General features: G+C 36.0%; 2 protein-coding genes and 1 long non-coding RNA gene across 5 annotated transcripts; 2 read left to right on the forward strand and 1 right to left on the reverse strand.

The window, feature by feature from the left end:
* The first annotated feature begins 3,983 nt into the window (after window positions 1-3,983).
* Window positions 3,984-9,043, forward strand: LOC110890790 (eukaryotic translation initiation factor 2 subunit gamma). 2 transcript variants are annotated; one of them, XM_022138432.2, is made up of 9 exons: window positions 3,984-4,142; window positions 4,284-4,472; window positions 4,566-4,627; window positions 6,102-6,214; window positions 6,302-6,404; window positions 7,036-7,263; window positions 7,369-7,587; window positions 7,704-7,964; window positions 8,549-9,043. In XM_022138432.2, the coding sequence occupies exons 2-9, from the start codon at window positions 4,367-4,369 to the stop codon at window positions 8,849-8,851; spliced, it is 1,395 nt and encodes a 464-aa protein (XP_021994124.1). In that variant the 5' UTR covers window positions 3,984-4,142; window positions 4,284-4,366; the 3' UTR covers window positions 8,852-9,043. The 2 variants fall into 2 exon arrangements, with proteins under 2 accessions (XP_021994124.1, XP_021994125.1); XM_022138433.2 differs by having other exon boundaries at window positions 3,994-4,142; window positions 4,323-4,472.
* A 1,846-nt stretch (window positions 9,044-10,889) lies between these two features.
* Window positions 10,890-11,602, forward strand: LOC118483698. Its single transcript, XR_004871097.1, has 2 exons — window positions 10,890-10,927; window positions 11,085-11,602. It is a non-coding gene; the product is annotated as an uncharacterized LOC118483698 (long non-coding RNA).
* A 10,312-nt stretch (window positions 11,603-21,914) lies between these two features.
* LOC110890791 lies at window positions 21,915-24,616 on the reverse strand. Of its 2 annotated transcripts, none has more exons than XM_022138435.2 (4): window positions 24,465-24,616; window positions 24,083-24,374; window positions 22,608-22,766; window positions 21,915-22,470 (listed from the first exon to the last, which is right to left on the reverse strand). In XM_022138435.2, exons 1-4 carry the CDS (start codon window positions 24,513-24,515, stop codon window positions 22,106-22,108), a joined length of 867 nt encoding a protein of 288 aa, XP_021994127.1. In that variant the 5' UTR covers window positions 24,516-24,616; the 3' UTR covers window positions 21,915-22,105. The 2 variants fall into 2 exon arrangements, with proteins under 2 accessions (XP_021994127.1, XP_021994126.1); XM_022138434.2 differs by having other exon boundaries at window positions 24,435-24,537.
* Between the last annotated feature and the right edge of the window lie 522 nt (window positions 24,617-25,138).

Genomic DNA, 25,138 nt, shown 5'->3' on the forward strand with positions numbered 1-25,138 from the left:
AAACCTTCGATTTTGTAGTTCATGGGATTACCATGTTTGGGTCGTTTGACTTATACGATATTAGGCTATAGGGTGTGGTCATGACCCTCATGACCACCATGATCCTCTACATAGGCACCACATCATCCATCTTTAATCCATTATTTAAAACCACTACCCTAAGGGTGTGGTCATGACCCAAACCACTATTCCCTTTATTTTTGTTAATTTGTTTTTGTCTTAAAATTATCAAATGGGAGGGTCGTGGTAAGCGTGGTTTAATCCATGGGAACCACCATCAATCAAGAAGGGGGATGGTATACCATTTAATTAATGATCCTATGTGGAAATAATGTTCCAATCCATGACCCTCACACCCCGTAGCCTTATAGCAATCGAAGGAGATGTTTTACATTTATTAAAACTAGTTAAATTTCCGCCCGCGCATTGCGGCGGGGACCCAATGACTGCAAAACGCGTGTCAGTAACGGCAAGCAGATACCGAATATCAAAACATATATAAAAATGTCGTGAAAAGGATAGTCAATCCGTCCAAAAAAAATGATTTTAAATAACCTAATATATAATAATAATAATAATAATAATAATAATAATAATAATAATAATAATAGGACCCACACGTCCTACACATTGGAAATTCGGTTGTTTTCAGTTAAATTATTGCGGTGCTAACACGTTAAAATATGGATGAGCTCGGTACCGGTAACGGCACCGAAAGTACCGATCCGGAAAATCATCGAAATTAGGTACCGGCACCGAAAATGCTCGGTACAATACGGTATGGTATTTGAAGGTAAAAATCAATAAATATAGGTATGGTGCTAGACCAGTGTCGAACCGAAAGTAACGATTCTGAAAACGCCAAAAGGTGGGTACCAAATTGATACCGAAAATGATTTGGTATAGTAAATTTGGTACCGATACGATACCGGTTTGATTACAGGATTTAACACGATTTGCTCATCAATAATCTAAATATCCAAGTTTATTTTAGATGTTACAATTCATTCATTACGTAAAAAGACAAAAATAAAGCAAAACAAGTTGTTGTGTATATAAAACCTCATTCAAACGAAACACAGTTTATTGTTTGTATGAAAAGTAATCTAAATTGTGCAATTACTTGCATTGCTACGTTGCTACAGGATTTGATGAGCTCGGTACCAACCGGTACTGAAAATACCGTTACCGAAATCCCCAAAAGTGGGTACCGGTACCGAATATACCTGGTACAGTACGGCTTGATACGGTCGGTACTGGTACGACACCGGTATTTGAGGGTAAAACCCGATGAATATTGGTGCCGAACGGATACCGAAAATACACTCAGTTTGATAAATTTGATACCGGTAACGGTACCCGCTACTATTTATTCATTTCTATTTATTCATTTCGTTGGTTTTTTAATATAAGGATAATATACTGATACTGATGGTGTTTGGCTGGTATCGATTTGGTTCGTTGGTATCGCTGTTGTATTAGCACTTGCTATAGCCCGTGGTACAAAAAATGTACTTTGTTTGCAAATACAACTTCGTATTCAACGAATTTTTTAGCGTCACATTAAGAAACCATATGACAGGTATGATACCAGTGTACTAATACCAATATTGTTCAGACGATATCAGTTCGGTTTCTTATAATAAAAAAAGAAATAGTTATATTTGACCCATTCAAATGAATTTCATCGATTCGTATGTATAAATAAGCACGTATCAACAGTATATTTGGAAATTTATAAAACGTAATATTAAATTGCTAAAAAACAATAAATGGCGTCGCTTTATATAAGAAAAATTAAACCACGTGGCAACTTTTGATATGTGCATTTATGTTTAAGTCACTTGTAAATTATTATTCACTACTCGATTTTGAGAAAATTTATACATTGACATAGATAGAAAAATAAGCACTCTGTAACGTCATACTCATTATGAAACATCATATCTTAAAAGTTACGAAAGAATGACAAAATATGCTCAACACTAAGTATAATAATAATAATAATAACTAGTCTTAGCTCCCCCGCGTTGCGGTGAGGGGCGTAAAACCGTGCTACCAGCGTTGCAAGGAGATATAAAACTATGTTAAGTAACAACCAAAGGACGATTAAAACCGGGAAAAACATAAAACAAAAGCACGCGTTTCTAGCACCAAGTGACTCACATGACATAAAATGTAGTCAAAATAGAAATTATACCGACACGTATTAGAAAATCGAGGAGGTAAAAAAACGTAAGGGACCAAATGTGACCACAAAACACAATGCTAAGTACCAACCGAACTTCGACCAAATCCGAGAAAAAACGTAAAACAAAAGTAACAAAATAATAAACTCATTTACTTTTTGTGGCAAAATTATAAAAAAAATCAAAGTTTTATTACAAACACACACAAAAGAGGAAACCATAAAAAGACAAAAAAAAATCACTATTCCTCCCAATGTTGTGAATTAATATATATAGATAATAGATAATAGATGATAATAATGATAATAATAATAATAATAATAATAATAATAATAATAATAATAATAATAATAATAATAATAATAATAGAATTTTTTTAATTTAAAGAGAATGTTTCGTTCCAATGACCTATATTTTTTTTGTATACATTTTTATTGTAAGTTTCACTTCATTTTTACCTTATCTTATTAATGCACTACGTATAGATGTCTTATGGTTTTTAAGCTATCAACAAAATGTGAACCATTAATGAACTTTCTAAACTTAAAATGCCGTTAAACTATCAAATGTTGTTGTACATTCAAGCAACATCTTCTAAACTTCAAAAACTCGTTAAGTTTATGTAACTCACTCTCTCTATAAGGGGACTAGGGGTGGAATCACTAGTGATGGATTCCATCACTCCCACTATCCAATCAACTAATGCCATGTCATCAATCCAATTTCCATCACTAGTGATAGAAATGTAGGAGGGGTGGAATCACTAGTGATGGGGATTCCAATATACAAGTATTAATGCACAATGTACAAGTCATACCCTATAAAACTCAAAAGTTTAACGCGTAATGGTGGTAACGCGTTAGATATATAACGCGTAATGGTGGTAGCGGCGGCGGTGTGCTTTACGGCCATCACGCGTTCTTTTCTCCCATAACGGGACCGCCCCGTCCTGCCTAACCTAGGTTCATTTTGGTTTGGTATAACTTAGAATGATTTTTTATCCATTATCCGACCCACATGTCTCGTTTATGTTTTATCATGCTTATTCATTTAATTAAAGTTTAAACCAACAAAAATGAAAAAAATCTTTGTTTGTCTATGTCTATAACTCGAAGGATAAAATTATTTGTAATAAGTTATATAAATTGATTTAATAATTAATAAATAAACCTTAAGCTGAGTTTAAACGAGCTAAAATCCAATGTAATCTTAATTTAATAAACAAGACCGAGCTCAAGCTTCTTTTAGGGGACTCGGGGCACCCCCGTTTTCTTCCGTGATGATTTTCTACCACGGCGTTATACACCGCCGCCTCTCAATGAATAACGCGTTATTTTGAAAACGCGTTAAACGTATAACGCGTTGAACTTGATGAATGAATATGTATTAACTTGTACATTGGGTATTAATACTTGTACATTGGAATCTCATCACTAGTGATACCACTCCCCCTACATTTCTATCACTAGTGATAGAATATTGGTTATACACATGGCATGACTTGATTGGATAGTGAGAGTGATAGATTCTATCACTAATGAACCACCCCTAGTCCCCTTATCGAGCTCGAGCTGATTCACAAATCTAAACAAGCCTAACTCGAGCTTTAAAAATATAGCTCAAACGAGGCAAACTCTCAACTCTCAGAAAACTAACTTATTTCATTTACGGATCTGGATCTACGTAAAAATAAAAATTAGAAACAAAAACACAAAACCGACCCGTTTTAGCCGGACTATTCAACCCACCCGGACCTTGGTGGCCAAGTCACAATATTCTCACGTGATGTGATTGCTCGCTACTAGAACCCTCATTGAAACCCTAGCTAACGTTTCTACTCAGTATTATCCACCACCACAGTCACCACCACCGTCGCCACCACCACCGCCGCCGCTGTCTAACGATCACCGAATCTCTATAACATCTTAGCGGTTCGGTGATTCCTCACTTCAGGTTTCAATTATAACTGATATTTCCATATCCGTAAACGTAGATTCACGATTTATTAAACATTAGCTGTAATTTCATTTCAGAATTTTTGTTTTTAGTGTGTGACTGTCGATTAAAGCATCTGACACTTGCTATTTCACGCAGGTTGTGTGTTATTGTGTTAATCTAGGGTTTTTTAACAAGTTTTGGTTCCGAATAGTGCGAAATTGTTGAAGAAGAGTGATAATATGGCTCGAAAAGGTTTAATGGAGCAGGATTTGAGCAAGCTGGATGTAGCGACGCTGCATCCGCTTTCTCCGGAGGTTATATCTCGCCAGGCTACGATTAATATTGGTAAATTGATGTGTTTTAGTTGAATGTTTGTTTGTTTGATCTGCTGCTGTGTATTAATGGTGTTTGTTATGTGTTTTCTCTTTGTTTAAACAGGTACTATTGGTCATGTGGCTCATGGAAAATCAACAGTTGTAAAAGCCATATCTGGTGTGCAGGTAATTTTTTCTTTTTTGTTTGTAATTACTGAAAGATTATCAACTTACGGGATACTGATAGGTTCGTAGGCGTTTGTCAGCCGAAAACGAGTTGGGGCAGTCAGCCCTAGTTTGTTTTTTCGGCTCATTTGGTTAACTTTTTAGTTAAGTTATTAACACTAGTCATGTTTTTATAAATCCCATGTGATGTGATTGTAATATTTGTATTGAGCATATTAAGGAAACCCTAGTTGCAGTCTGTGGACGTAGGATTTACATCAAATTCAAACCACATTAAGCTATCGTGCTCTGGTTTTTATTTAATTTTTTGTTCTATGTGTGAATGATTGGTTTTGCTGCGCCACTTGATTCCTAACAAGTACTAGCTGTTGGAAGAAATAACAATACATTCTGTTTGTTCTCTTTTGTTACATCTACATGTTTTTTGATAAGTTTGTTCGATCTCGTATTTCTCCGACTGCTCTTTATCGTTGTTAGAAATATAGAGGGGTGCATTTATTAATATATTGTACAAAAAGTTCAAACATAAGACCATGTGTAGGGGTGAAGGAAGATAATGCCCCACCCTTGGGCATGATCCGCCATGTGGCGGTCCAGTCAGCAATGGGGCATTTGTTTAAAATGGGTGTAGTGGTATAATGCCCAATAATGCCCCATCCAATGATTACCCAGTTATTATTGTTTTGTTTTTTCAATTAAAACTAATGATATTTGATTTGGAACGGTCTGATTGGCCCAACATATCTCGACCTGGCATTTGATTTGGAACGCCCCAACCCAATTTATCAAGAAAAACGCACATGGGGGCGGTTGAAGGGCGTGTTCAAGCGTTTTTTTTGGGGAACCCCCCCCCCCCCCCACACACACACACACATGTTTGCTGTTTGTCATGTCTCTTTTTTTGTGTTGATATCATCTTTGTGAACCACACATAACACAACAGCTGCAAATTATAAATTGCTTGCATGGGTTGATGGGCAACTGAAGTATGTGTTCAACCATACTGATGCACAAGGTCAATAAATCTTTTTTTTTTTTTTTTTTTTTTGTAAATTTACTGATTTTCTTTAATCCCTTAAAGTGTGTAATTCACAGTTTTTTGTACAAACTTATTTTCTCCATTATGTATACATTGCAATTTTGCTTATGGTTTCTGGAATTGTTTTTGTGATCAGTATACACATCACCTTATTTTCTTTACCCACTAGTCCAGTTGCCCAATGTAGAGATAATTTCTCTCTCAGAAGTCTTTGAACTTTGAGACTAACTTATAGTACATGATTTCCTCTGTGATGGGGGGAAAATTTGCAAAGTGATAGCTTTTTGGGACATGTAAGTTATCTTAATTCCGTATATCTCACTAGAATAGCAAGCTCGGTTATTTAATATAACTTAAATGAAGCAAGGCTTTCATGTACTTTTCACATATTTTCTAGACAACCGTTTTACTAACCTGGTTGCCATTCATATCCAGACTGTTCGATTTAAAAATGAATTGGAACGTAACATCACCATTAAGCTTGGGTATGCCAATGCAAAGATATACAAATGTGAAGATGAAAAGTGTCCTCGGCCTATGTGTTACAAGTAAGAGTACAAGTAACTTAATAACATTGCATCTTGCCATTTCGTGTCACCTGCATGTTATTAAAGATTGGTTTGAATTTCTCACAGAGCCTATGGAAGTGGGAAAGAAGATAGCCCTCCTTGTGACGTGCCTGGATTTGAGAACAGCAAGATGAAGTTGGTGAGGCATGTTTCTTTTGTTGACTGTCCGGTAAGTATGCGCAGAATCTATCCTTCAAAGTTGGTATAAATGTGATTAGATTTGTATCTGGTGGCAACATAACTCTATTTTGCTATACTTTAGATTTAGCATTGAATCATAGTTATTGGCGTAGCACTCATGTGTCGCTATTTGATTTTCGCGCCTCCATAGCGGGAAAATAGCGGGATTTTAGAATTTTTTTTCTGCTTTAATATATATAGTGGGATATTATAGGTATGAAATAGGTATATTATAGCTATGTAGCATATAGGTAGCTTGTCGCTATCGTATTGACAACTATGGCATTGACTAATTTCTAGCTTTTTGAATTATAATCGTTAAGAGACATAAGAAGCAATAATAACAGCATCTGTCTTTATGATATAGGCTGCAAACAGTTTTAGAAAATACAAAGTGAAGTATAGGCCTGTAGGAATACAGAACTATATTAAGTCATGCTAGCAGAGTAGCAACTAACATTCATGCACAAAAAATGGATTAGACTGTTGGTGTATTTAAAACATCATCATGGCCGCATTCTTAGTGAACATATATTTTACATCATGTTTTCTCAATAATATTGTCTCTAAAACCTTGTGATGGACAGTTTATAATCTTTTTTTTATTATTATTTCTACAGGGACATGATATTCTCATGGCTACTATGCTTAATGGAGCTGCAATCATGGATGGAGCATTACTTCTCATAGCCGCAAACGAAAGCTGTCCCCAACCTCAAACTTCTGAACACTTGGCTGCTGTGGAAATCATGAGGCTCCAACATATCATAATCCTTCAAAATAAGGTTGATCTAATTCAAGAAAATGTAGCCATTAATCAACACGAGGCAATTCAGAAATTCATTCAGGTTATCTGCCATCGTCTTTTTCCCACTTTTTCTTGATTACTGTGAAACTTCTATTAACCTCTATTTGTCATCTAGCCTAATTTTGTTTATTTTTAATGATATTAGGGAACGGTTGCTGATGGTGCACCAGTCATCCCAGTGTCTGCTCAGCTTAGGTATAATATTGATGTTGTTTGCGAATACATAATCAAGCGGATTCCCATTCCTGAGAGAAACTTCATATCACCTCCAAACATGATAGTAATCCGTTCATTTGACGTTAACAAACCTGGATCTGAGGTTGACGAGATCAGAGGTGGTGTCGCTGGTGGAAGTATTCTCAAGGTTCGTTCTCCGTTCATTTTATTCATATTAATTTTATCTTTTGTATCATGAAAGTATCACATAGAAAACATAAAACTATAAGTTATTACTGAAACAAGCATGTTTGTTTTATAAAGGGTGTGTTGAAGGTAAATCAGAATATTGAGGTCCGTCCAGGGATTGTTGTTAAAGACGAGAGTGGCAACATCAAGTGCACCCCGATTTACTCTAGAATAGTGTCGCTATATGCAGAGCAGAATGAGCTTCAATATGCTGTACCTGGAGGTCTTATTGGAGTTGGAACAACAATGGACCCTATGTTGACCCGTGCTGATCGGTTGGTGGGTCAGGTTCTTGGTGAAGTCGGGTCTCTTCCCGATGTTTATGTCGAACTAGAGGTAACCTTTCGTAGCATACAACCTCCTAAATCATCTTACTTCAAAGATTTCTATTATTTGTTACTATAACTATTGTTATTGAAAACTTTGTAAAATGCCATTTTCGTGTGTCTGAGGTTTTGTCAGTTTTGGGACTTTCGTCCAAAGGTTTGATTTTTCGTATCTGGATCCAAAAGATTTGAAATCTTGCTATTTTCATCCGGCTTGTTAATTCCACCCATTTTTCTCCGTTAAGTCAAGGGGTATTTTCGTCTTTTTTGCTAACTTAAAGGGCAATTTGCTCTTTTGCACTTTATGTAAAAAGACCGAATACCCCTTGCTCTTAAGTTAACAAAAAGACGGAAATATCTATCACTTAACGAAGAAAAATGGATGGAGTTATTGAGCAGGATGAAAATGACAAAATTTCGAACCTTTTGGATCCAAATGCCGAAAAACAAACCTTTGGACGAAAGTCGCAAAACTGACCAAACCTCAGAGACGAAAACGGCATTTTTACTTAAAAATTTAGGAATGAGTTTTTGGCAGGTACCCAACCTTTTCTGACCCGTACTGAAACTAGATAAAAAATGTTCTTTTTTCAGGTGAACTTTTTTCTTTTGCGTCGGCTGCTGGGTGTGAAGACAAAAGGAACAGAAAAGCAGGGTAAGGTATCAAAGCTGTCGAAGGCAGAAATACTGATGCTTAACATAGGATCTATGTCTACTGGGGCGCGCGTTTTGGCGGTCAAGAATGATTTAGCAAAACTGCAGCTGACATCGCCCGTGTGTACTAGCAAAGGCGAGAAGATTGCTCTGAGCAGGAGAGTTGAGAAGCATTGGCGACTGATCGGTTGGGGACAGATTCAAGCGGGTCTAACTCTTGAAATCCCACCTTGCCCTATTTAAACACACATTTGGATTCCAGTTTTGCCTCTACTTTATTCTTAATTTTTATTTCTTGGTTTTGCATTCGATTTTCGTCTTTTTGTGATTTTACACTATTTTTAACTTGTTCAAACAAATACTTTTTCATGGTGTTTGATGAAATGATCATAAGACGTGTACCTTTCACCTTTAATCACTTTTATTGTTTTGTGACGAAACTTTTACAAGTTGATTTAAGTTGTATTTTAACGGATAAAAACGGGTTTATCCTCATCAACTGGGAGATTATCCTCATCGCTAGGGTTGCTTATTTCGGTAGGCGTTGTTGAGGTGTTTGTGAATATAATGAAAAGGACGGCTCCTTGTGGCAACTTTGTGGTTGTGGATAGCTTCTACAATGTTGCCTCAGAATTAAATAAAAATCACGTCTACATGCTAAGCGAATGTCAACGACACATGTTTGCTATCAAACATCATGAGCGGTACACCATTATGGCAACTTTCTCGTTGACGTTTATCATGAATGTGTAAAAGTTACCCACTACTATATAGTAACAACGGTACACAATGTCAACGACACATGTTTGCTATCAAACATCATGGCAACTTTCTCGTTGACGTTTATCATGAATTCTACATCGCGTATAAAACGTTCACAATTTTTTAAGTCTTCTTAAATTAACTCTATTGTGACAATTTATAAAATATAAAAAATGCGGGGATAAAAAAAATATCCCTTCAGCTAATTAAAGCATTTTTTTTAGGGAAAATTACGGCAGTAGCCGCTTGACCAAGGTGTTTACCAAAATAGCCATTTGACCAGGCTTTATGCACCTTCCCATCCAAGTGAACCCTCTTTTTTATGCACCTTCAATCCAGCCACAACCAAGCTGACACGTGTCCCTCTTACCTGAACCAGCTTTATGCCGCCACACATGTCAGCCGAGCCGCTACAAGTACAAGCCGAGCCGCTTCGCCCCCTGCCCCACAAGTACAAGCCGAGCCGTTTCAGTAGTATTTTTTAAAAAAATATCAAAATACATCAAAAAAATATCAAAATACATCAAAAAAATATCAAAATACTCTTTTCTCCATATTTTTTTTATGAAGGCCGTCTAAGAAAAATATCAAAAAAATTTATACACATACTAGCTTATATCACACATCTTGCGAATATAACTTAAAAAAGTGATGTAGGAAAAATTGGTTTCAACTTCTAAACCACGTCTAGTAATACAATCGTGACCGACAACATACTCGATGTTCCTGTTAACAACCTCCCAGTTTCCCCCGGTGTATATCACAAACTTAACACCCATGAGTTATACTAAACGTGACCAAAGTATGTATTCAAACAAAGATAACGAGAAGACAAAAAACACATGTGTGCAAAATCCAGATGTTATATATATACTTACGAAATTATACATAAAAAACACATGTAAAGGCTTGGGCATGTGTTGAAAGCTCATAAATTCAAATGAAACGGCTTGGGGGTAGGTGGCATGCTGAAGCGGCTTAGATCCAGGGTGTAGCGGCTTGGGCATGGGTTGAAAGCTCATAAATTCAAATGAAACGGCTTGGGGGTAGGTGGCATGCTGAAGCGGCTTAGATCCAGGGTGTAGCGGCTTGGAATGGGGCAAAGCGGCTCGGCTTGGCCATGAAGCGGCTCGGCTTGGCAGTACCACAAAGCGGCATAAATCAGATATTGGGCGAAGTGGCTCGGCTTGGGCATGAAGCGGCTCGCTGACATGTGTAGCGGCATAAAGCCGGTTCAGGTAAGAGGGACACGTGTCCGCTTGGTTGTGGCTTGATTGAAGGTGCATAAAAATGGGGGTTCACTTGGATGGGAAGGTGCATAAAACCTGGTCAAATGGCTATTTTCGTAAAAAGTTTGGTCAAGCGGCTACTGCCGTAATTTTCCTTTTTTTTTTATATCATTTTTTTCAACTAGAAACAGAAAATCCCTCCATCTTCCCCTCCCTTTGGATTTCCACTTTCTCCCCTATAAATGAACACCTCCATTTATTTATAATATTCTTAGCTCCATTGTTGTTCATGTCGATCGTTGCTGCTTTTTCCAACTGAACATGCAAGGTACGTCCGTTAATTACTCATTCTGAATAATTAACACCAGAAATATATTTTGTATATCGTAAACTTATGATGATCTTGGGTTACATTTGTAACAATATAAATATTCTTTTATTGATCTTGAACAACAACTGAAAGTTTGAATGATTATGAATTGAAGTTAGGGGATGATTGTGAAGTGGACCGAGATTGCGAGACCGGACTTTAATCTGCTGGTCAGTTTATTATTGATCCCCGCTTTAATTTTTATATACATTTGATTATTAGACCAGGGGTGTGGTTTACCGCCTTCCGCCACCTCAGCATCAATGGTGCCCCTCCCTACATCCGTATAAGAATTAGGCAAAAGACTACGGTGTTCGAGATGTATAATATTTTGGCCAATTTTATCATTCTTAGGGCATAGAAGCTCTTGTTGTCAAGGTTATTAATTAGAACCTTCCTTGAAATCATGAGTCTGGTGGATTGTAAACTATATTCACAACAATGCTTAGGTAAAAGAAAAGAGGAAAAGATAAAATAAGCTGAAAGATTATGCATATTGAGCACCATGGTTATTGCCTAGTTCATAGAGGAATGTTGGGTTTAGGGTGGCGGATAGGCCACCCTTTTTTTTGTTGTAATATATGACGAACCCATTGCAGTGTATTACAATTAATAACATATTTCAATTAAACATATCCATTGTTCATTATGTTATACTGATACGTTAAGGGTGTAAGGGGCACTCCCCTAAGAGGGGAGTCCCCTCTCTTACGCATAACCAATCCTTGTGTGCCACGTCAACTCCCCTCTTAAACTCCCCTAACACCCTAAATTGATGGCGGCACTCCCCTCTTAGGTGACTTGGTTTTTTATTAAAAAAAAAAGGAAATTTTTCATTGGTCCAACCCTTCCCTCTCTCCTCCCTCTCTTCGGTGAATCCCCACCGATTTTGGTCCCCTATCTTGGTCACCGCTTGATTGGCGGCACCTCCACTCTTCGGTGGAGGAGGTCCCCGCTCTTGGTCACCGAATACGCCCCGATCACCCTAATATTTGTGGGTAAACGAGTTAAAGTTAACCTGTGCGCTGCAACGGGATGTTTATTTTAAATGTCTTTAGTTTCGTTATATGAACATAACACAACTCAGTAGTTGATATATTCTCAGATCCATTACAAATGGTTTTGATGGTTCGACTGTTTTTGGGTTTGTGTATAAGGATGTCGAATAGTTTTTATTAATTTTTACACTAATTGCGACTATGATGCAACTTGAGCGACTGAACTGGAAAATTTAACCAAATTTTTGCTTTTTCTGTCAGAGATTCAAAATTGCAATTTGTTTTTGGTCGGACTAACCGATTGATCAAAGTGAATGATGTTCTCTCTTCTTTTACACCCGATATAACATCAAATAAAGCGATTATTGATTTTGAGTAACATAATCAATGCTGATGATTAGAGAGACATTAACGTGAATTGGCTTGATAATTTAGATAGTGGAAATAAACATATTTATTTTATAAACTAAAACCAATAAATGATAAACTAAAACCGATCATACTGTAGTGATATGAATTAAATACGTACGTATAGAAATTCATGTAAATGTTCAGTTATTTTTTTTTTGAACGGCAAATTTGGATCACTGACGGATCACTGGAGTATCATCGTGCCACCAGCAGAACCACCCGATCATATCCATCTCCACTAGGCAATAATGCCTATACACCAATTCAGGAGGAAACCCAATAAATCTGGGAAAAACCCCCTTTGTGGGAATCGAACCCATGACCTAATGGTCATAAGCCTTATCCCACCTCCAAGATACCACTAGGTTATAATGCCATGGGTAAATGTTCAGTTAAATGCTTGTTCATTTACGATCGATCATGTTTTACATAATAAATTCATAGATTGATCATGTTTGGAAATGAACTAATAAACACAGACTAATTGAAAACAAATTATTATGCCTATGAATCCAATATAATATTGCAAACATATTTTTGATGGCATTAATAATCAGGGTCGTCTCCGAAAATGATAAAAAAATTTGGGCCTCGGGCGAAACAAAAAAATTGAGCCCACTTAGTATAATATAAACTCACCAGTTATATATCAAGAAACCACAATACGACGATAATTGTTACAAAACAAACCAAAAGCAGTGTAGTTTAATAAAATATGTTTATACACCCATGTATATATAAATATGCGATTCAAATTAGTAATGTTTTTAGACATAACATGTGACGTAATCTCACTTTATAAAACAATTGATATTGTTTTTAGAAAATGAATCGTTACAAAATCATTAACTAAAAATAAAAGTTAATCATCGGGTTTGAACTCATTATCTCAAGACTATAACCCAAAACATTAAACAATGAATCATATGATCATCTTGTTAACAAGATCAAACTGTTAATCAATTAAGTGAATTGATAAATAAAAATGCAGGAGACTAATAGTTGAAAATTGTTTAACCATTGACCTTGGTTTTCAAATTTGAGTATCTTAACCATTGATCTAGCTTCATTTTTTTTATTGAACTCATTTATTAAACATTTAACATAGCGGCGCTCACTTAAAAATCTAGGTCTTGAAATTTTGTTGGGCCCTATAAACCCTTTAGGCCTTGGTGTCTGTCCGGACTGCCCAGCCCTAAAACCGGGCCTGTTAATAATTAACACAATGGATGAGATCAATTCACAAATAGTAATTTTCATTTCATAGTGATGTGCCTCTTGTTCTGCAATCAGATCCAAAACAAATAGATTTAAGTGCAAAGGGTTTGTAGGTTAGAGAAATTTGTGGTCAATACAAACCGAATAAATCTCAGTGGCGTATTGCGATTTTCTGGAATTACTTCTAAAATTTGCGATTCAAGGAGGGTAAGATGATAAACATGGAATGTTTGAATATAATATAAAGAGATATATCTTTGAAATTGAGATCATATTTCATTCAGAATTAAGTATACAAAACGCATCATACAATGAAATACAATGAAATTAAGAAATAAGAAGGATGCTTACCATGAGGATTGTGGATCACCGTTTGGATAATTTATATATAGGGTAATGCAAGACAAAAAACCCTCAAATTTTTAGAAAACTCTGAAAACCCAAATCTCCCCCCATTTTTACCCAACCTCCCGACATTTTTTTTTTTGAAAAAAATTACACATGTAATATACATGTTTTAGAGTGTTTTGGGCCAAAAAAAACAAAAAAGCGCCGAATGGATTTTTTTAAAAAAAATAAACAAAATTCAGCGCCTAACACGTGTTAGACAAAAATGCTGAAAGTTGCTGAAATTTTTTTTTTTTTTAAATTATCCCTTCGGCGATTTTTTGATTTTTTTGGCCCAAAACTCTTAAAAACATGTATATTACATGTGTTATTTTTTTCAAAAAAAAAAAAAATGTCGGGAGGTTGGGTTTTCTAGGGTTTTTTATATAGATAGGGTTTTCTATCTAGCCCTACCCTTTATATATATATATATATATATATATATATATATATATATATATATATAGGGTGGAGTTATTGTAAAAAAGACCAAAATTGTGAGAAAGGTAAGAAAAAATCTCAACCATTAGATCTAAATTAATTGAAAAGGGTAAGATTGTAAATACATTAACAAATTCAAATATGGTAATCCTTGATTTAAGGATTTGGAGAGAGAAAATCCTTGATTTAAGGAATATAACCGTCCATAACATTATTCATTTTAATTTTTTTTGCATCATTCACAGAATCAGAGCCATGTTCATGACATGGTGTTTTAAAAAATTCATAGTTCAATTCATGGTGTTTTTACGAAAATAATATAACACCATTCAGTAAACAAAAATATAACACCATTCAGTACACAAAATAACACCATTCAGTACAAGATATAACACCATTCAGTAAACAAAAAATAACACCATTCAGAAACAAAATAACACCATTCAGAAACAAAAAAAAAAACCATCCAGCAAACAAAAAATAACATCATTCAGTAAACAAAAATAACACCATTCAGCACACATATAACACCATTCAATAAATATATAACACCATTCAATAATTATATAACACCATTCAATAACTATATAACACTATAAACAAGATATAACACTACAAATGACTTATAACACTATAAATGACTATAAAACACTATGAATGGTATATAACACCATATTACCATTTTCTAACTCTGTATAACACTACAACCCATCGTTCCAGTGCCGGCGAAGACGTCGATGATTCAGAGCGGCAGAGACGTCGATGATTCAGATCGGCGGAGATGTTCAATCGGCGGAGATCGGCAGAGATGTCAGATCGGCGGAGGAAAATCGATGGAGATCAGAACGACGAAGATGAGATCAGCGGAGATGTCAACCGGCGGAGGAAGGCGGAGATGTTCAATCGTCGGAGTGTTAGGGTTTTAATTGAAGCAACAGATGGTGATTTGATGATGTTGTTCGTAAAATTCCGAAAGAAGAAAGAGGATCGAAATTGTAGGATTATGATTTGCAGTTTCCTAAATTCTAGTGGATATAAAAGACTATATTACCCCTATAATTTACAAATTAGTCCAAAAAATAAAAACACATTTTATAATTTGGTCCCTATTATCTCAACCATTAGATCAAAGATCTAATGGCTGAGATTCTTTCTTACCTTTCTCACACTTTAGGCCTTTTTTACATGATCCTCTACCTATATATATATAGTAGGGTTCCTGCGGAAAGTGTGTTTTTCCTTGAAAGTCTAGGAAGCAATAAGAACGCGACATGTGGCATTGAAGGATTTTAACTAAAAGGGCAATTGTGTAATTTGAATATTATTTCAATTATGGATTATTTTATTAGGATAACTAACTAACCAGAAAGTTATGGAAACTAAATATTCCATTTAAATCAAATTGATAGTTTCAATTTAAATCGTACAAGACGCTGTGTTTCTTGACAATATGTTTTAACAGCAAGCAGATTTCTTGACGCTGTGTTTTAACAGTAAGCAGATTTCTTGACGTTGTGTTTTAACAGCAAACAGATTGCTGGAGGATTCTTGACACTGTGTTTTAACAGCAAGCAGATTGCTGGAGGATTCTTGACACTGTGTTTTAACAGCAAGCAGATTTCTTGACAATGTGTTTTAACAGCAAGCAGATTTCTTGACGCTGTGTTTTAACAGCAAGCAGATTTCTTGACGCTGTGTTTTAACAGCAAGCAGATTGCTGGAGGATTCTTGACACTATGTTTTAATAGCAAGCAGATTGCTGGAGGATTCTTGACACTGTGTTTTAACAGCAAGCAGATTTCTTGACATTGTGTTTTAACAGCAAGCAGATTTCCTTGACACTGTTTTTTAACAGCAAGCAAATTTCTTGACACTGTGTTTTAACAGCAAGGCCCTGTCACATGATCCTTGGAAAACACATGTACCACATACCTACACTCAAAAAGGTAGATAAACCAAAATCAAATACATGTTTTTTTTAATGTGTAAACTAATTTAATACGAAAAAAGTGGTGTATGAAAATAACTTACGTCTCCTTCATCTAGCTGTAAATGTGCTCTCAAATGTTTCCCTGAATTAACAGTCTTTCGGTTAATATTAGGACAGCCAGTTTGAATATCTTGCGTAGATAGTGTTGTTCTTTGGTTCGGTTAGGGAGAGAGAGGGAGAGAGAGAGAGAGAGAAAGTGGGGAAATCCCATGATTTTAGGGATTGGTTATTGATATGGCAGTTTCTTTACTGATTTAAAACACTTCCAATTACCAAAATACCCTCACTATATTAAAAGTCTCTAATTATATAACTCAGATATTACGAAAATGCCATCCATTTGATCTAAGCCATTAAAAACACCAATCGGAGGGCCCAGATCGCTTCCTAGACTTTCTAGGAAAAACACATTTTCCGCAGAACTCCTACTCTATATATATATATATATATATATATATATATATATATATATATATATATATATATATATATATATATATTATACACACACCTGGTGCTAAGATATATACTCTCTATTCATGAAAAGTCACGTTGTTTGGAATCCTATTGAAATGAACCAACGTGATCGTTCGGTGATAAATGCTCATGAACCAACACAACCTTTCATAGAACCATATAAACATGAATCAACCATCTTTTCGAACAGATCAAATTGTTAGAGATGTTAAATATCACAACCTTTCATAGAGTATGACCATGAATCAACCATTGTGTCGTTTCGAAAGGGTTTAAAAAAAGAATGAGTAAATCAACCATTGTGTCTTTTCGAAAAGGTTTAAAAAAAGAACGGGTAAAGGTGGTAACCCTTCGTCCAAACCATTGTGTCTTTATCCAAATCATTGTGTCCTAAGTTACTTTTTGTAGTATATACGAGTAGACGTTAACCCGCGCGTTGCGGCGGGATATTGATTATGAATACGTTTAGTATCACTACATGAGATAGGAAATATCACATAACTTGAAATTAATGTTACATAAACTTAAATATCATATTATTATTCGGATTATGTTTAAGATATTGTCTTAAAATATAATGAAAATTATGTGAATAATGTTCGCACATTGCGCAGGTTGTACTGTATATACTTGTTAAACAAACTGAATTCTACATGTCTACATCTTAAACAAAATCCGTTTAATAACGTAGATTGGAAAACCAAACAAAACTACAAATTAACATACCAAAAAGAATTATGACTCAAGTTAACCTTTTAAGGAAATGATTTGAGTTTCAGGCTTTTTGATGGCACATTATAAACACCCCAAGTTTTAGGACCGAATATATTGAGTAAATAACATTATATACTTGTGATTATTGAATGTACAACGTCCTCTATCAGCTTATTCTCACAACTGCCAAAACTCAATAAGCAAGTAATCAAAGGAAATACAAAACACCATCAACCTTCTTGCTTATTGAGCTTTGGCAGTTGTAAGAATGCAAAATGTGAGAATAAAATCCAGCAAAGTCCGAAGAATAACAATTTTTTCATGATGTTGTTTGTTGGATTCTTAACAGAAAAGAGAAGAAGAGTACCAATAAGATGCACCTGCGGATGATATATATAGTATACATATTAGAGATGAAGATGAGATTTTGGTTTGTTGGGCCAATCATGTGATAATTAATATTATTTTATGGATGAAATTCAAAGTTTCTCGCATCAGTACATTACCAACTAATTTTATTTGGTAAACCATAATTGGACGGTCACTTAACTTGTATGTTGAGGTCGACTTCAACAATTAGGTTTTAGGGTTTTGTTTATAAAATGGTGGGCTCATGTAATAACCTGTTTAAAAAAGGGTAAATTAAATAAATTAAAAGAATGATTAAAGTACCCCTCTATCAACTTAGTATTGTTAAGAGTATTAGTCATTTTGGATGGATTTAGCAACTTTTTTAAAAGCTCGTGGTTCCTATGAGATCTAGTTAATGTGAACAAACGTCAAGGACGATTTTAACAATTTACTCTTTCATTTAATAACAAATGTTGTGTATAAAAGAATACCACTTATTCTAATATGTGTGATACCGTAAATAATAATACCCGTTACTGTACGTATCCAGAAAACTTAATTATAATTACCATTCTTATTATTTCCATTACAATTCATCATTAAATATTAAAAATGTCATATATCAGTGTTAGTATTATAATAATACTATTATTAAAATCTATTATTTTTCTTAAACCATCTGCTAAATGGTTTTGTAATGCCAAACCCACATTTTTTTTCTTAAACCACACACATGTAAAACCATTTGTAAAGTTAGATAACCCACTTTTTATTTTTCTTAAACCACACACATCTGTGTACCATATTGAGAGAGCGGTGATTGAGAGAGAATACCGGAGAGAGAGACCGATATGGGTATTTTGCGGTGGATGATGGCGACAGTGTAAGGTTGGGTCGCCGTTCACCACCACAGCCCCGACCTTCGACAAAATCTAACGCAATGGATTGCAATGGCGTCTCCGAATTCTCCACCACCCACACCACCATGCCATTCGTGACTGTTGGAACACCAAAACGAAGTCATAGAAGACAAAACAACCCCGAACCACAAATATCATCTTTTACAATCACCACTGCCACCATACGCGACCCACTGTCGTCATCGTTTACCCTTCCGATTGAAGCCGAACCCCAAAAAAAGAATGTGTTTGTCGGTTTGTTTGAACGACGCGTATGTATATTTGATTTGAACGACGCTATGTAATAGTCTAGCATTTGTGTATTTCATTTGAATGGCGTGCATGTATGTGTTTGTCGTTTTGTTCGGTTTGTTTATATAGGTGACGCAAAATCCCTTCAAAACGGTGTGACCCTTTGAATTGTAAAGGGGTTGTTTATTAAGTAGGCGTGTTGGTTCATGCGGTGCATACAAAACGACACATCTGTTAAATCTGCTTGTAAAACATTATCAATGTAACAAAGGAATGCTTTGGTTCATTTGAGGAGGTTATTCTTTAACAACAATGGTTAAATAAAGGATACATCGGTTCATTTGAAGAGAAAATTTTTTACCAATAAGTTGGTTTTGCATAGACCTTTTTGTTTATAAGATGAGGCGGTGTGAGTAAGTATGTGAGACACATATCTATAGTAAAGTATAATAATAATAATAATAATAATAATAATAATAATAATAATAATAATAATTAAAGCATCAACTTTGTTCTTTAAACAGCACTCGACTTTCGTATTTACAGCCGACATATGATTATAAAAATGTGGTTTTTTAATTAACAGATGAAGAGGTGTGTCTCAACAATCATGGCGGTTCATTAGAAGGATGATAAAAAGACACGTCTAAATGACGCGACGTTTAAACGAAAGGACATGACTCAACAATATACAATATATATTATAATTTTCTAATGGACGCGACTTTTAAACGAAAAGACATGACTCAAGTTGCTTTTTGTATGGTTATATAATTATATATGTATTATTTAAGGGGTGTGTATATTGGGGCATGTTGGTTTGGGAGGTATTATTTAAGGGGTGTGTATATTGGGACATGTTGGTTTGGGTTGGCACTTGGCATAACATGTGTTTAATATATGGTATGTGTTTATTAAGGCAAGGGTATTATTTAAGGGTGTGATGTGAATAGACACAACTATTGAGTTAGTCTAAGGTACCCTAAGTTACTTTTTGTAGGGTTATATAATGTGTAAGAGTTACCCACTATTGTATAGTAACAATACACGAAACTTCTTAGAGACAATGTTCTGTTTTTTTGTTTTTGTGTTGTAGTGATTTCTTTTGTCTATTATTGTCCTCTTGTACTAAAGGCGGTTTACATTTTGAGTCCCTTAAGTTTGTATGTTTCATTTTTCGCCGTGCCTGCCTCTTTTTTTTTCTTTTGGTTAAGGCTTTCTCGGTATAAATTCGAGTTTGTCTACGTTTCACATTAGCTCGTGGCATAGGTTTGCTTTTTCCTTTGTCTACGTTTTACATCATGTGTCGGTATAAGTTCACGTTTTTGTTTCATGATTTTTCCCAGTTTTAGTCGGCATTTGGTTACTAAGCACGGTTATACGGCACACGTGCCCGCAAGGACTACGGGTTGAACCAAAACAAAATATTTTTTTCATACCTGGAAAGTTTCATTCGTTGGATATAGAGCCAACTTTTCAATTTTTTTTATTCTTTGGAATTTTATTTTCCCCTGCTTGGTGGTATCAATCAGAACGCCTTATTTATCTTTCCAGTAAAACGGATATCTCCATAAAAGATTATCAGTTTAATTTTTTCTGTTTTGTTCTTCACTCGAACTAAAATAACTAATATCTTATAAGGAATTCAAATGGCAAGATTAAATTTAAAACAACCAGGACAGGAGAGGTTCCCTTGTATTCAAAAGAATACCTCATGTGGGGTGTTTAATTCTCATTTACCTGATTCTTGTTTTCCCCCTTATTTTTTACTTTTTTTGAACTGCCAACAAAGTTTTATTAGACTAGAACTAACAACTTGTTAGTTTTCACCACATTACATTAGAAGAAAAAAAACAACTTAAACATGCATACAAGATAAATCGAATCGACACCACTTTACCGCACTAGCCTTTGCCCGTTTCATGATCCAAATGAACCCAAGATGCTTTATCTGTTCTTTAACGCCCACCACATTAGCAGTTTTCTGGTTGAATATGGCGTCATTCCTGCACTTCCACAGGCACCAAACGGAAATTTGCACCAACGGATACATAACCTTTCTCCAGATTCGGGACCCCGTTGCTTGTTTGTGCACCTCAACTAAATCCTTGATACTGAAAAGGATAAACCTTGGGCATTTACACCACTGGACAACAAAGTCCCAGATGGTTTGTGCGAATTCACATGTGGTACAAATATGCTCGGCTGATCCATCACTACCACACGAACTGCACCACATCGAGTCAACGTGTACGTTTCTTCTTGCCAAATTATCCAAAGTGGGAAGCAATCTAGTGATGTTAGTTAGTGTCAACAACACAATTATAGTTGAAGGGGTTCCTTCAGATGATTCGCTTATGGCAGTTAGTGTCGACAACTAGTTGCTATTAATAGTTTGTCATTGAAAAGCTGATTTCTGCAGATCTGCATTTAAAGTGCGTTTCGGGTACTTTTTAGTGTCGACCGAGCGGTCATCCGTCCGGATGACCTTCCATACAATGACTAGGAACCAAATTCTTACTCTATACGTATCTACACCGAGCATTTGATGGTTCAAGCGGTGCTACCCTTGTGTTCAAATTGAACTAGTGAGCCCAAAAAAGATTCTCTTGAACTTCACTGTGATTTTATGATTTGAAGTATAATATATTTCTTAAGAAAAGTTACATACAGCACTAGTATGGAATTTAAGTTAGATAAAACAAGTTATGAAAAACTTAATAAATAATTTGAGTAAAAAATGGTTCATATATTAAAATATATACTCATTCTTAAACACAATCAAGAGAGGAGCTTTGGAGACAACCTTTCATGCCAGAACAAAACACAACCTTGTTTAACTATGCTTGATGGAGCTGCAATCATGGATGGATTATAACTTCTCACAGATTAACATGTTCTGTAATCTCTTTTGACAGGTTGACTTTCATGGTCAAACAAACTATGACTCGATTACAGTTCCCAGTTAAAGTTTTATTTACTCAAAACATGCTATAATTCACATGAAATCAGGATGAACATCATCTTCAACAATCTCATCGCTTACCTTTGTCTCAAATGCAGCATCATTAACGATGTCTTCACATCTGCTTTCATCATCATCATCATCATCATCATCATCATCATCAATGAAGTTATTCCATTTTGAAACTGGTCTCTTCAGTTTTGCCATCACAGAACTTGATCCAGTATCTGTGAAACCACGATCACCATCATCATCACAGGAACCCCACTTTGAACTTCGTTTCATTATATCCGTCCTCGTTGAACTTGATGTTCCGTACACAGAACAATGGTCAACAGTATCATCTTTATGTTGATTCTCACCAAACCTTCCTTTCCCAATTGTTCCGGGCTCCTTGCCTGCAGTTGGATGTTTATTCGAAAGAAGCCAAGATAAGAATAACCAATTTGAACTACTTTTAAAATAAAAAAAAAAAAAAAACAGGATACGCGTTTAGATAAGCATTTAGACCGGGAGGAAAACAAAATCATCTAACCTGGATTATTGACGTTCTTCTTCGTGTTTCTCTTTTGAAAAACTGGCCTTTGAAGGTTTTCCCCATTTTCACAATCAGCAGAGTAGTTATTCCTCAATTTTGGCTTCTTAAACAGTGGTTTTGGCAACTCTGTCACAAAATTTGGCTCACACAGCTCCCCTGTATCAGTTGTAAATAACAGCATTGAGATAAGTATGTGTAATATGTAGGAACCTGAACACAACTAACATAGCAAAAACTAACAACATAATTAGCAATGTAACTGAAAGATAACTATCACTAACTATAGCTCTAAAACTATGTTTTGTGGTGAATGTGAAATGCTAAAAAAACACACCAAAAAAAAACCACCACCGCCCCACACCCGCGAGCTCCTCCACGCCACTGCCCCCACGCACTCCTCTTCTACCACAACACACAGCCTGAGGGCATGTGTTATACCTGGTGAGTGGTGAGGGGGAGCATTGCCACGTAGACGCCACATCAGCAGGAAAGCCGCCCACTCGCCATGTGTTATACCTAGTGAGTGGTGAGGGGGCACTGCCACATAGGCGCCACATCAACAAGAAAGTCACTCACTCACCATGTGTTATACCTAGTTAGCGGTGAGTTAAAATTATTTTTTTAGTTCTAGCTGTTTCACAACGGTCAAAAAGGAGCTCTCACACTAGTGAGCTCACTCACGGACTCAGCGTTCACGCAACACTAAAGCGTGAGCTGACACGGCGCGCTCCCCTCTCCACGCTCACCACGCATTACACATAACACACACTCTACTCGTATACATAGTTGTTAAAAGCCATCGCCTCTTGCGCCTAGGCCCAATTTCCTAGCGAGGCGAGGCAATTGCGCCTTAAGTCAAGGCAATTGCACTTTAATTCTCCAACTGATGGTTCATGCGCAGGTTCCGGCGAGATTCCTAGATTCTTGAGAGTTTCCGGGCAAATTCTCTAAATTCTTGCAAGATTCTAGCTAGATTTCTACTTTTATCTAACAAAACTACTTTTCTACACTAATAAACTAGCATTTTATACTTTTGGTACTAAATAGACGATATTAAATATTATATAATAGCTTTAGTTTATTTTATTTGAAGAATAGTATTAATTTTCTATTATATAAAAATATTTTATGTTTTTTTTTGTTGTACGCTTTTTTTTCTTAGGCCCGCGCTTTTTTTGTGCCTTGCGCCTAGGCCCCAGGCGAGGCCTATGCGCCTTGAGTGCGCTTAACGCTTTTAATAACTATGCTCGTATAAAAAAAATACACTCTCCAATTGTGCATTCTAGCAGCAAATGTGTGGCTTCATGTTTCTAAACACAATCAATATCCATTCTATATCAAACATTACCACAAAAGCTATAACTAATTCCAAAACCTAACCATATTCATCTTCTAATTATGCAACAATAACTAGACATAAACAAATTAGGTCATAACTCATAACTAGAAAACAACATCAACCAACAACTAACCTTCATCATCACCGGATCCAAACTCATTAACCTCAACGTCAACATACTCGCTCCAGTCAGTGCGTTTGTTACTCGGTTGATGAACTTGAACTTCAGTGTGGTCGTGACCTAGGGTTTGTTGTTCTCGCAGCTCCTGCTGCTGTTCAACGAACTGACGCGACATGTTGAAGGTCTGCACGAATTTGCGAACGTCTTTCGCCATGAATGCTTGCGAAAACACCTTTCGAACGGATTGTTTGGCGTTGCAGACGACGCAGGTCCATTTGTTGCTGCTTTTCTTCCTCTGTTTTACCTGTTGAAAGATCAGATTAATAGGATTTAGGTTTTAAAGATTGAAACAGAAACCGGTTACTTGTGTGTGATGAGAGTGATTGATGATTGCCTGCATGGTGGAGCATTGGAAGCATTGAACGGCGATGAAGACTGTAGACATTTCCGATCGATAATTCGAAATGGTTTGAGTGCGTGTTTTTGGTTTTGGCGCCAAAATAATAACCCTAGGACCGTTCGGGTCGGGTCTCTGATGATGTTTATGTGGTAACCACTCATAACCAATTTAAGACTGAGGGGAGTGGGGCGACTCCTCCCTTTGAGATGCCCCAAGATGCCTCAAACACCGCGCTCCTTAGGCAACTTTCATAGCAACTTCATCTTGGGCGTCTTGCAGAGGATGCCATCCTCCTTTTTCATCCACCAATCAAAAACCTCACTTTTTCAAACAACCAATCATAACTCTTTATTGGGCATCTTAAGTTGCCATGAACACCACCCCCATTTTTTTACCCAACTACCTCTATGATGACGTGGCGAAAAATGACGCAAGTCGCCCCCTCAAAAGGTCGCCCCACTCCCCTCAGTCTAAGTGGTGGACATTGGGGGTGTTTGGGTTCTTACTTATAACTTCTAAGAAGTCGTGAGAAGTTAGAATTTCTCTTTCTTCAAGCCATAAAAGTCTTTCTCAAGAGGGTGTTTGAGATTTCTTTTAGCCATAAAAGTTCTTGTGTTGGGATTCCTTTTAACTTATAGGAAGTTAATAAGTTAAAAGTAGGGGAATGT

The sequence above is a fragment of the Helianthus annuus genome, chromosome 11 (genome assembly GCF_002127325.2).
Source record: "Helianthus annuus cultivar XRQ/B chromosome 11, HanXRQr2.0-SUNRISE, whole genome shotgun sequence".
NCBI lineage: Eukaryota > Viridiplantae > Streptophyta > Magnoliopsida > Asterales > Asteraceae > Helianthus > Helianthus annuus.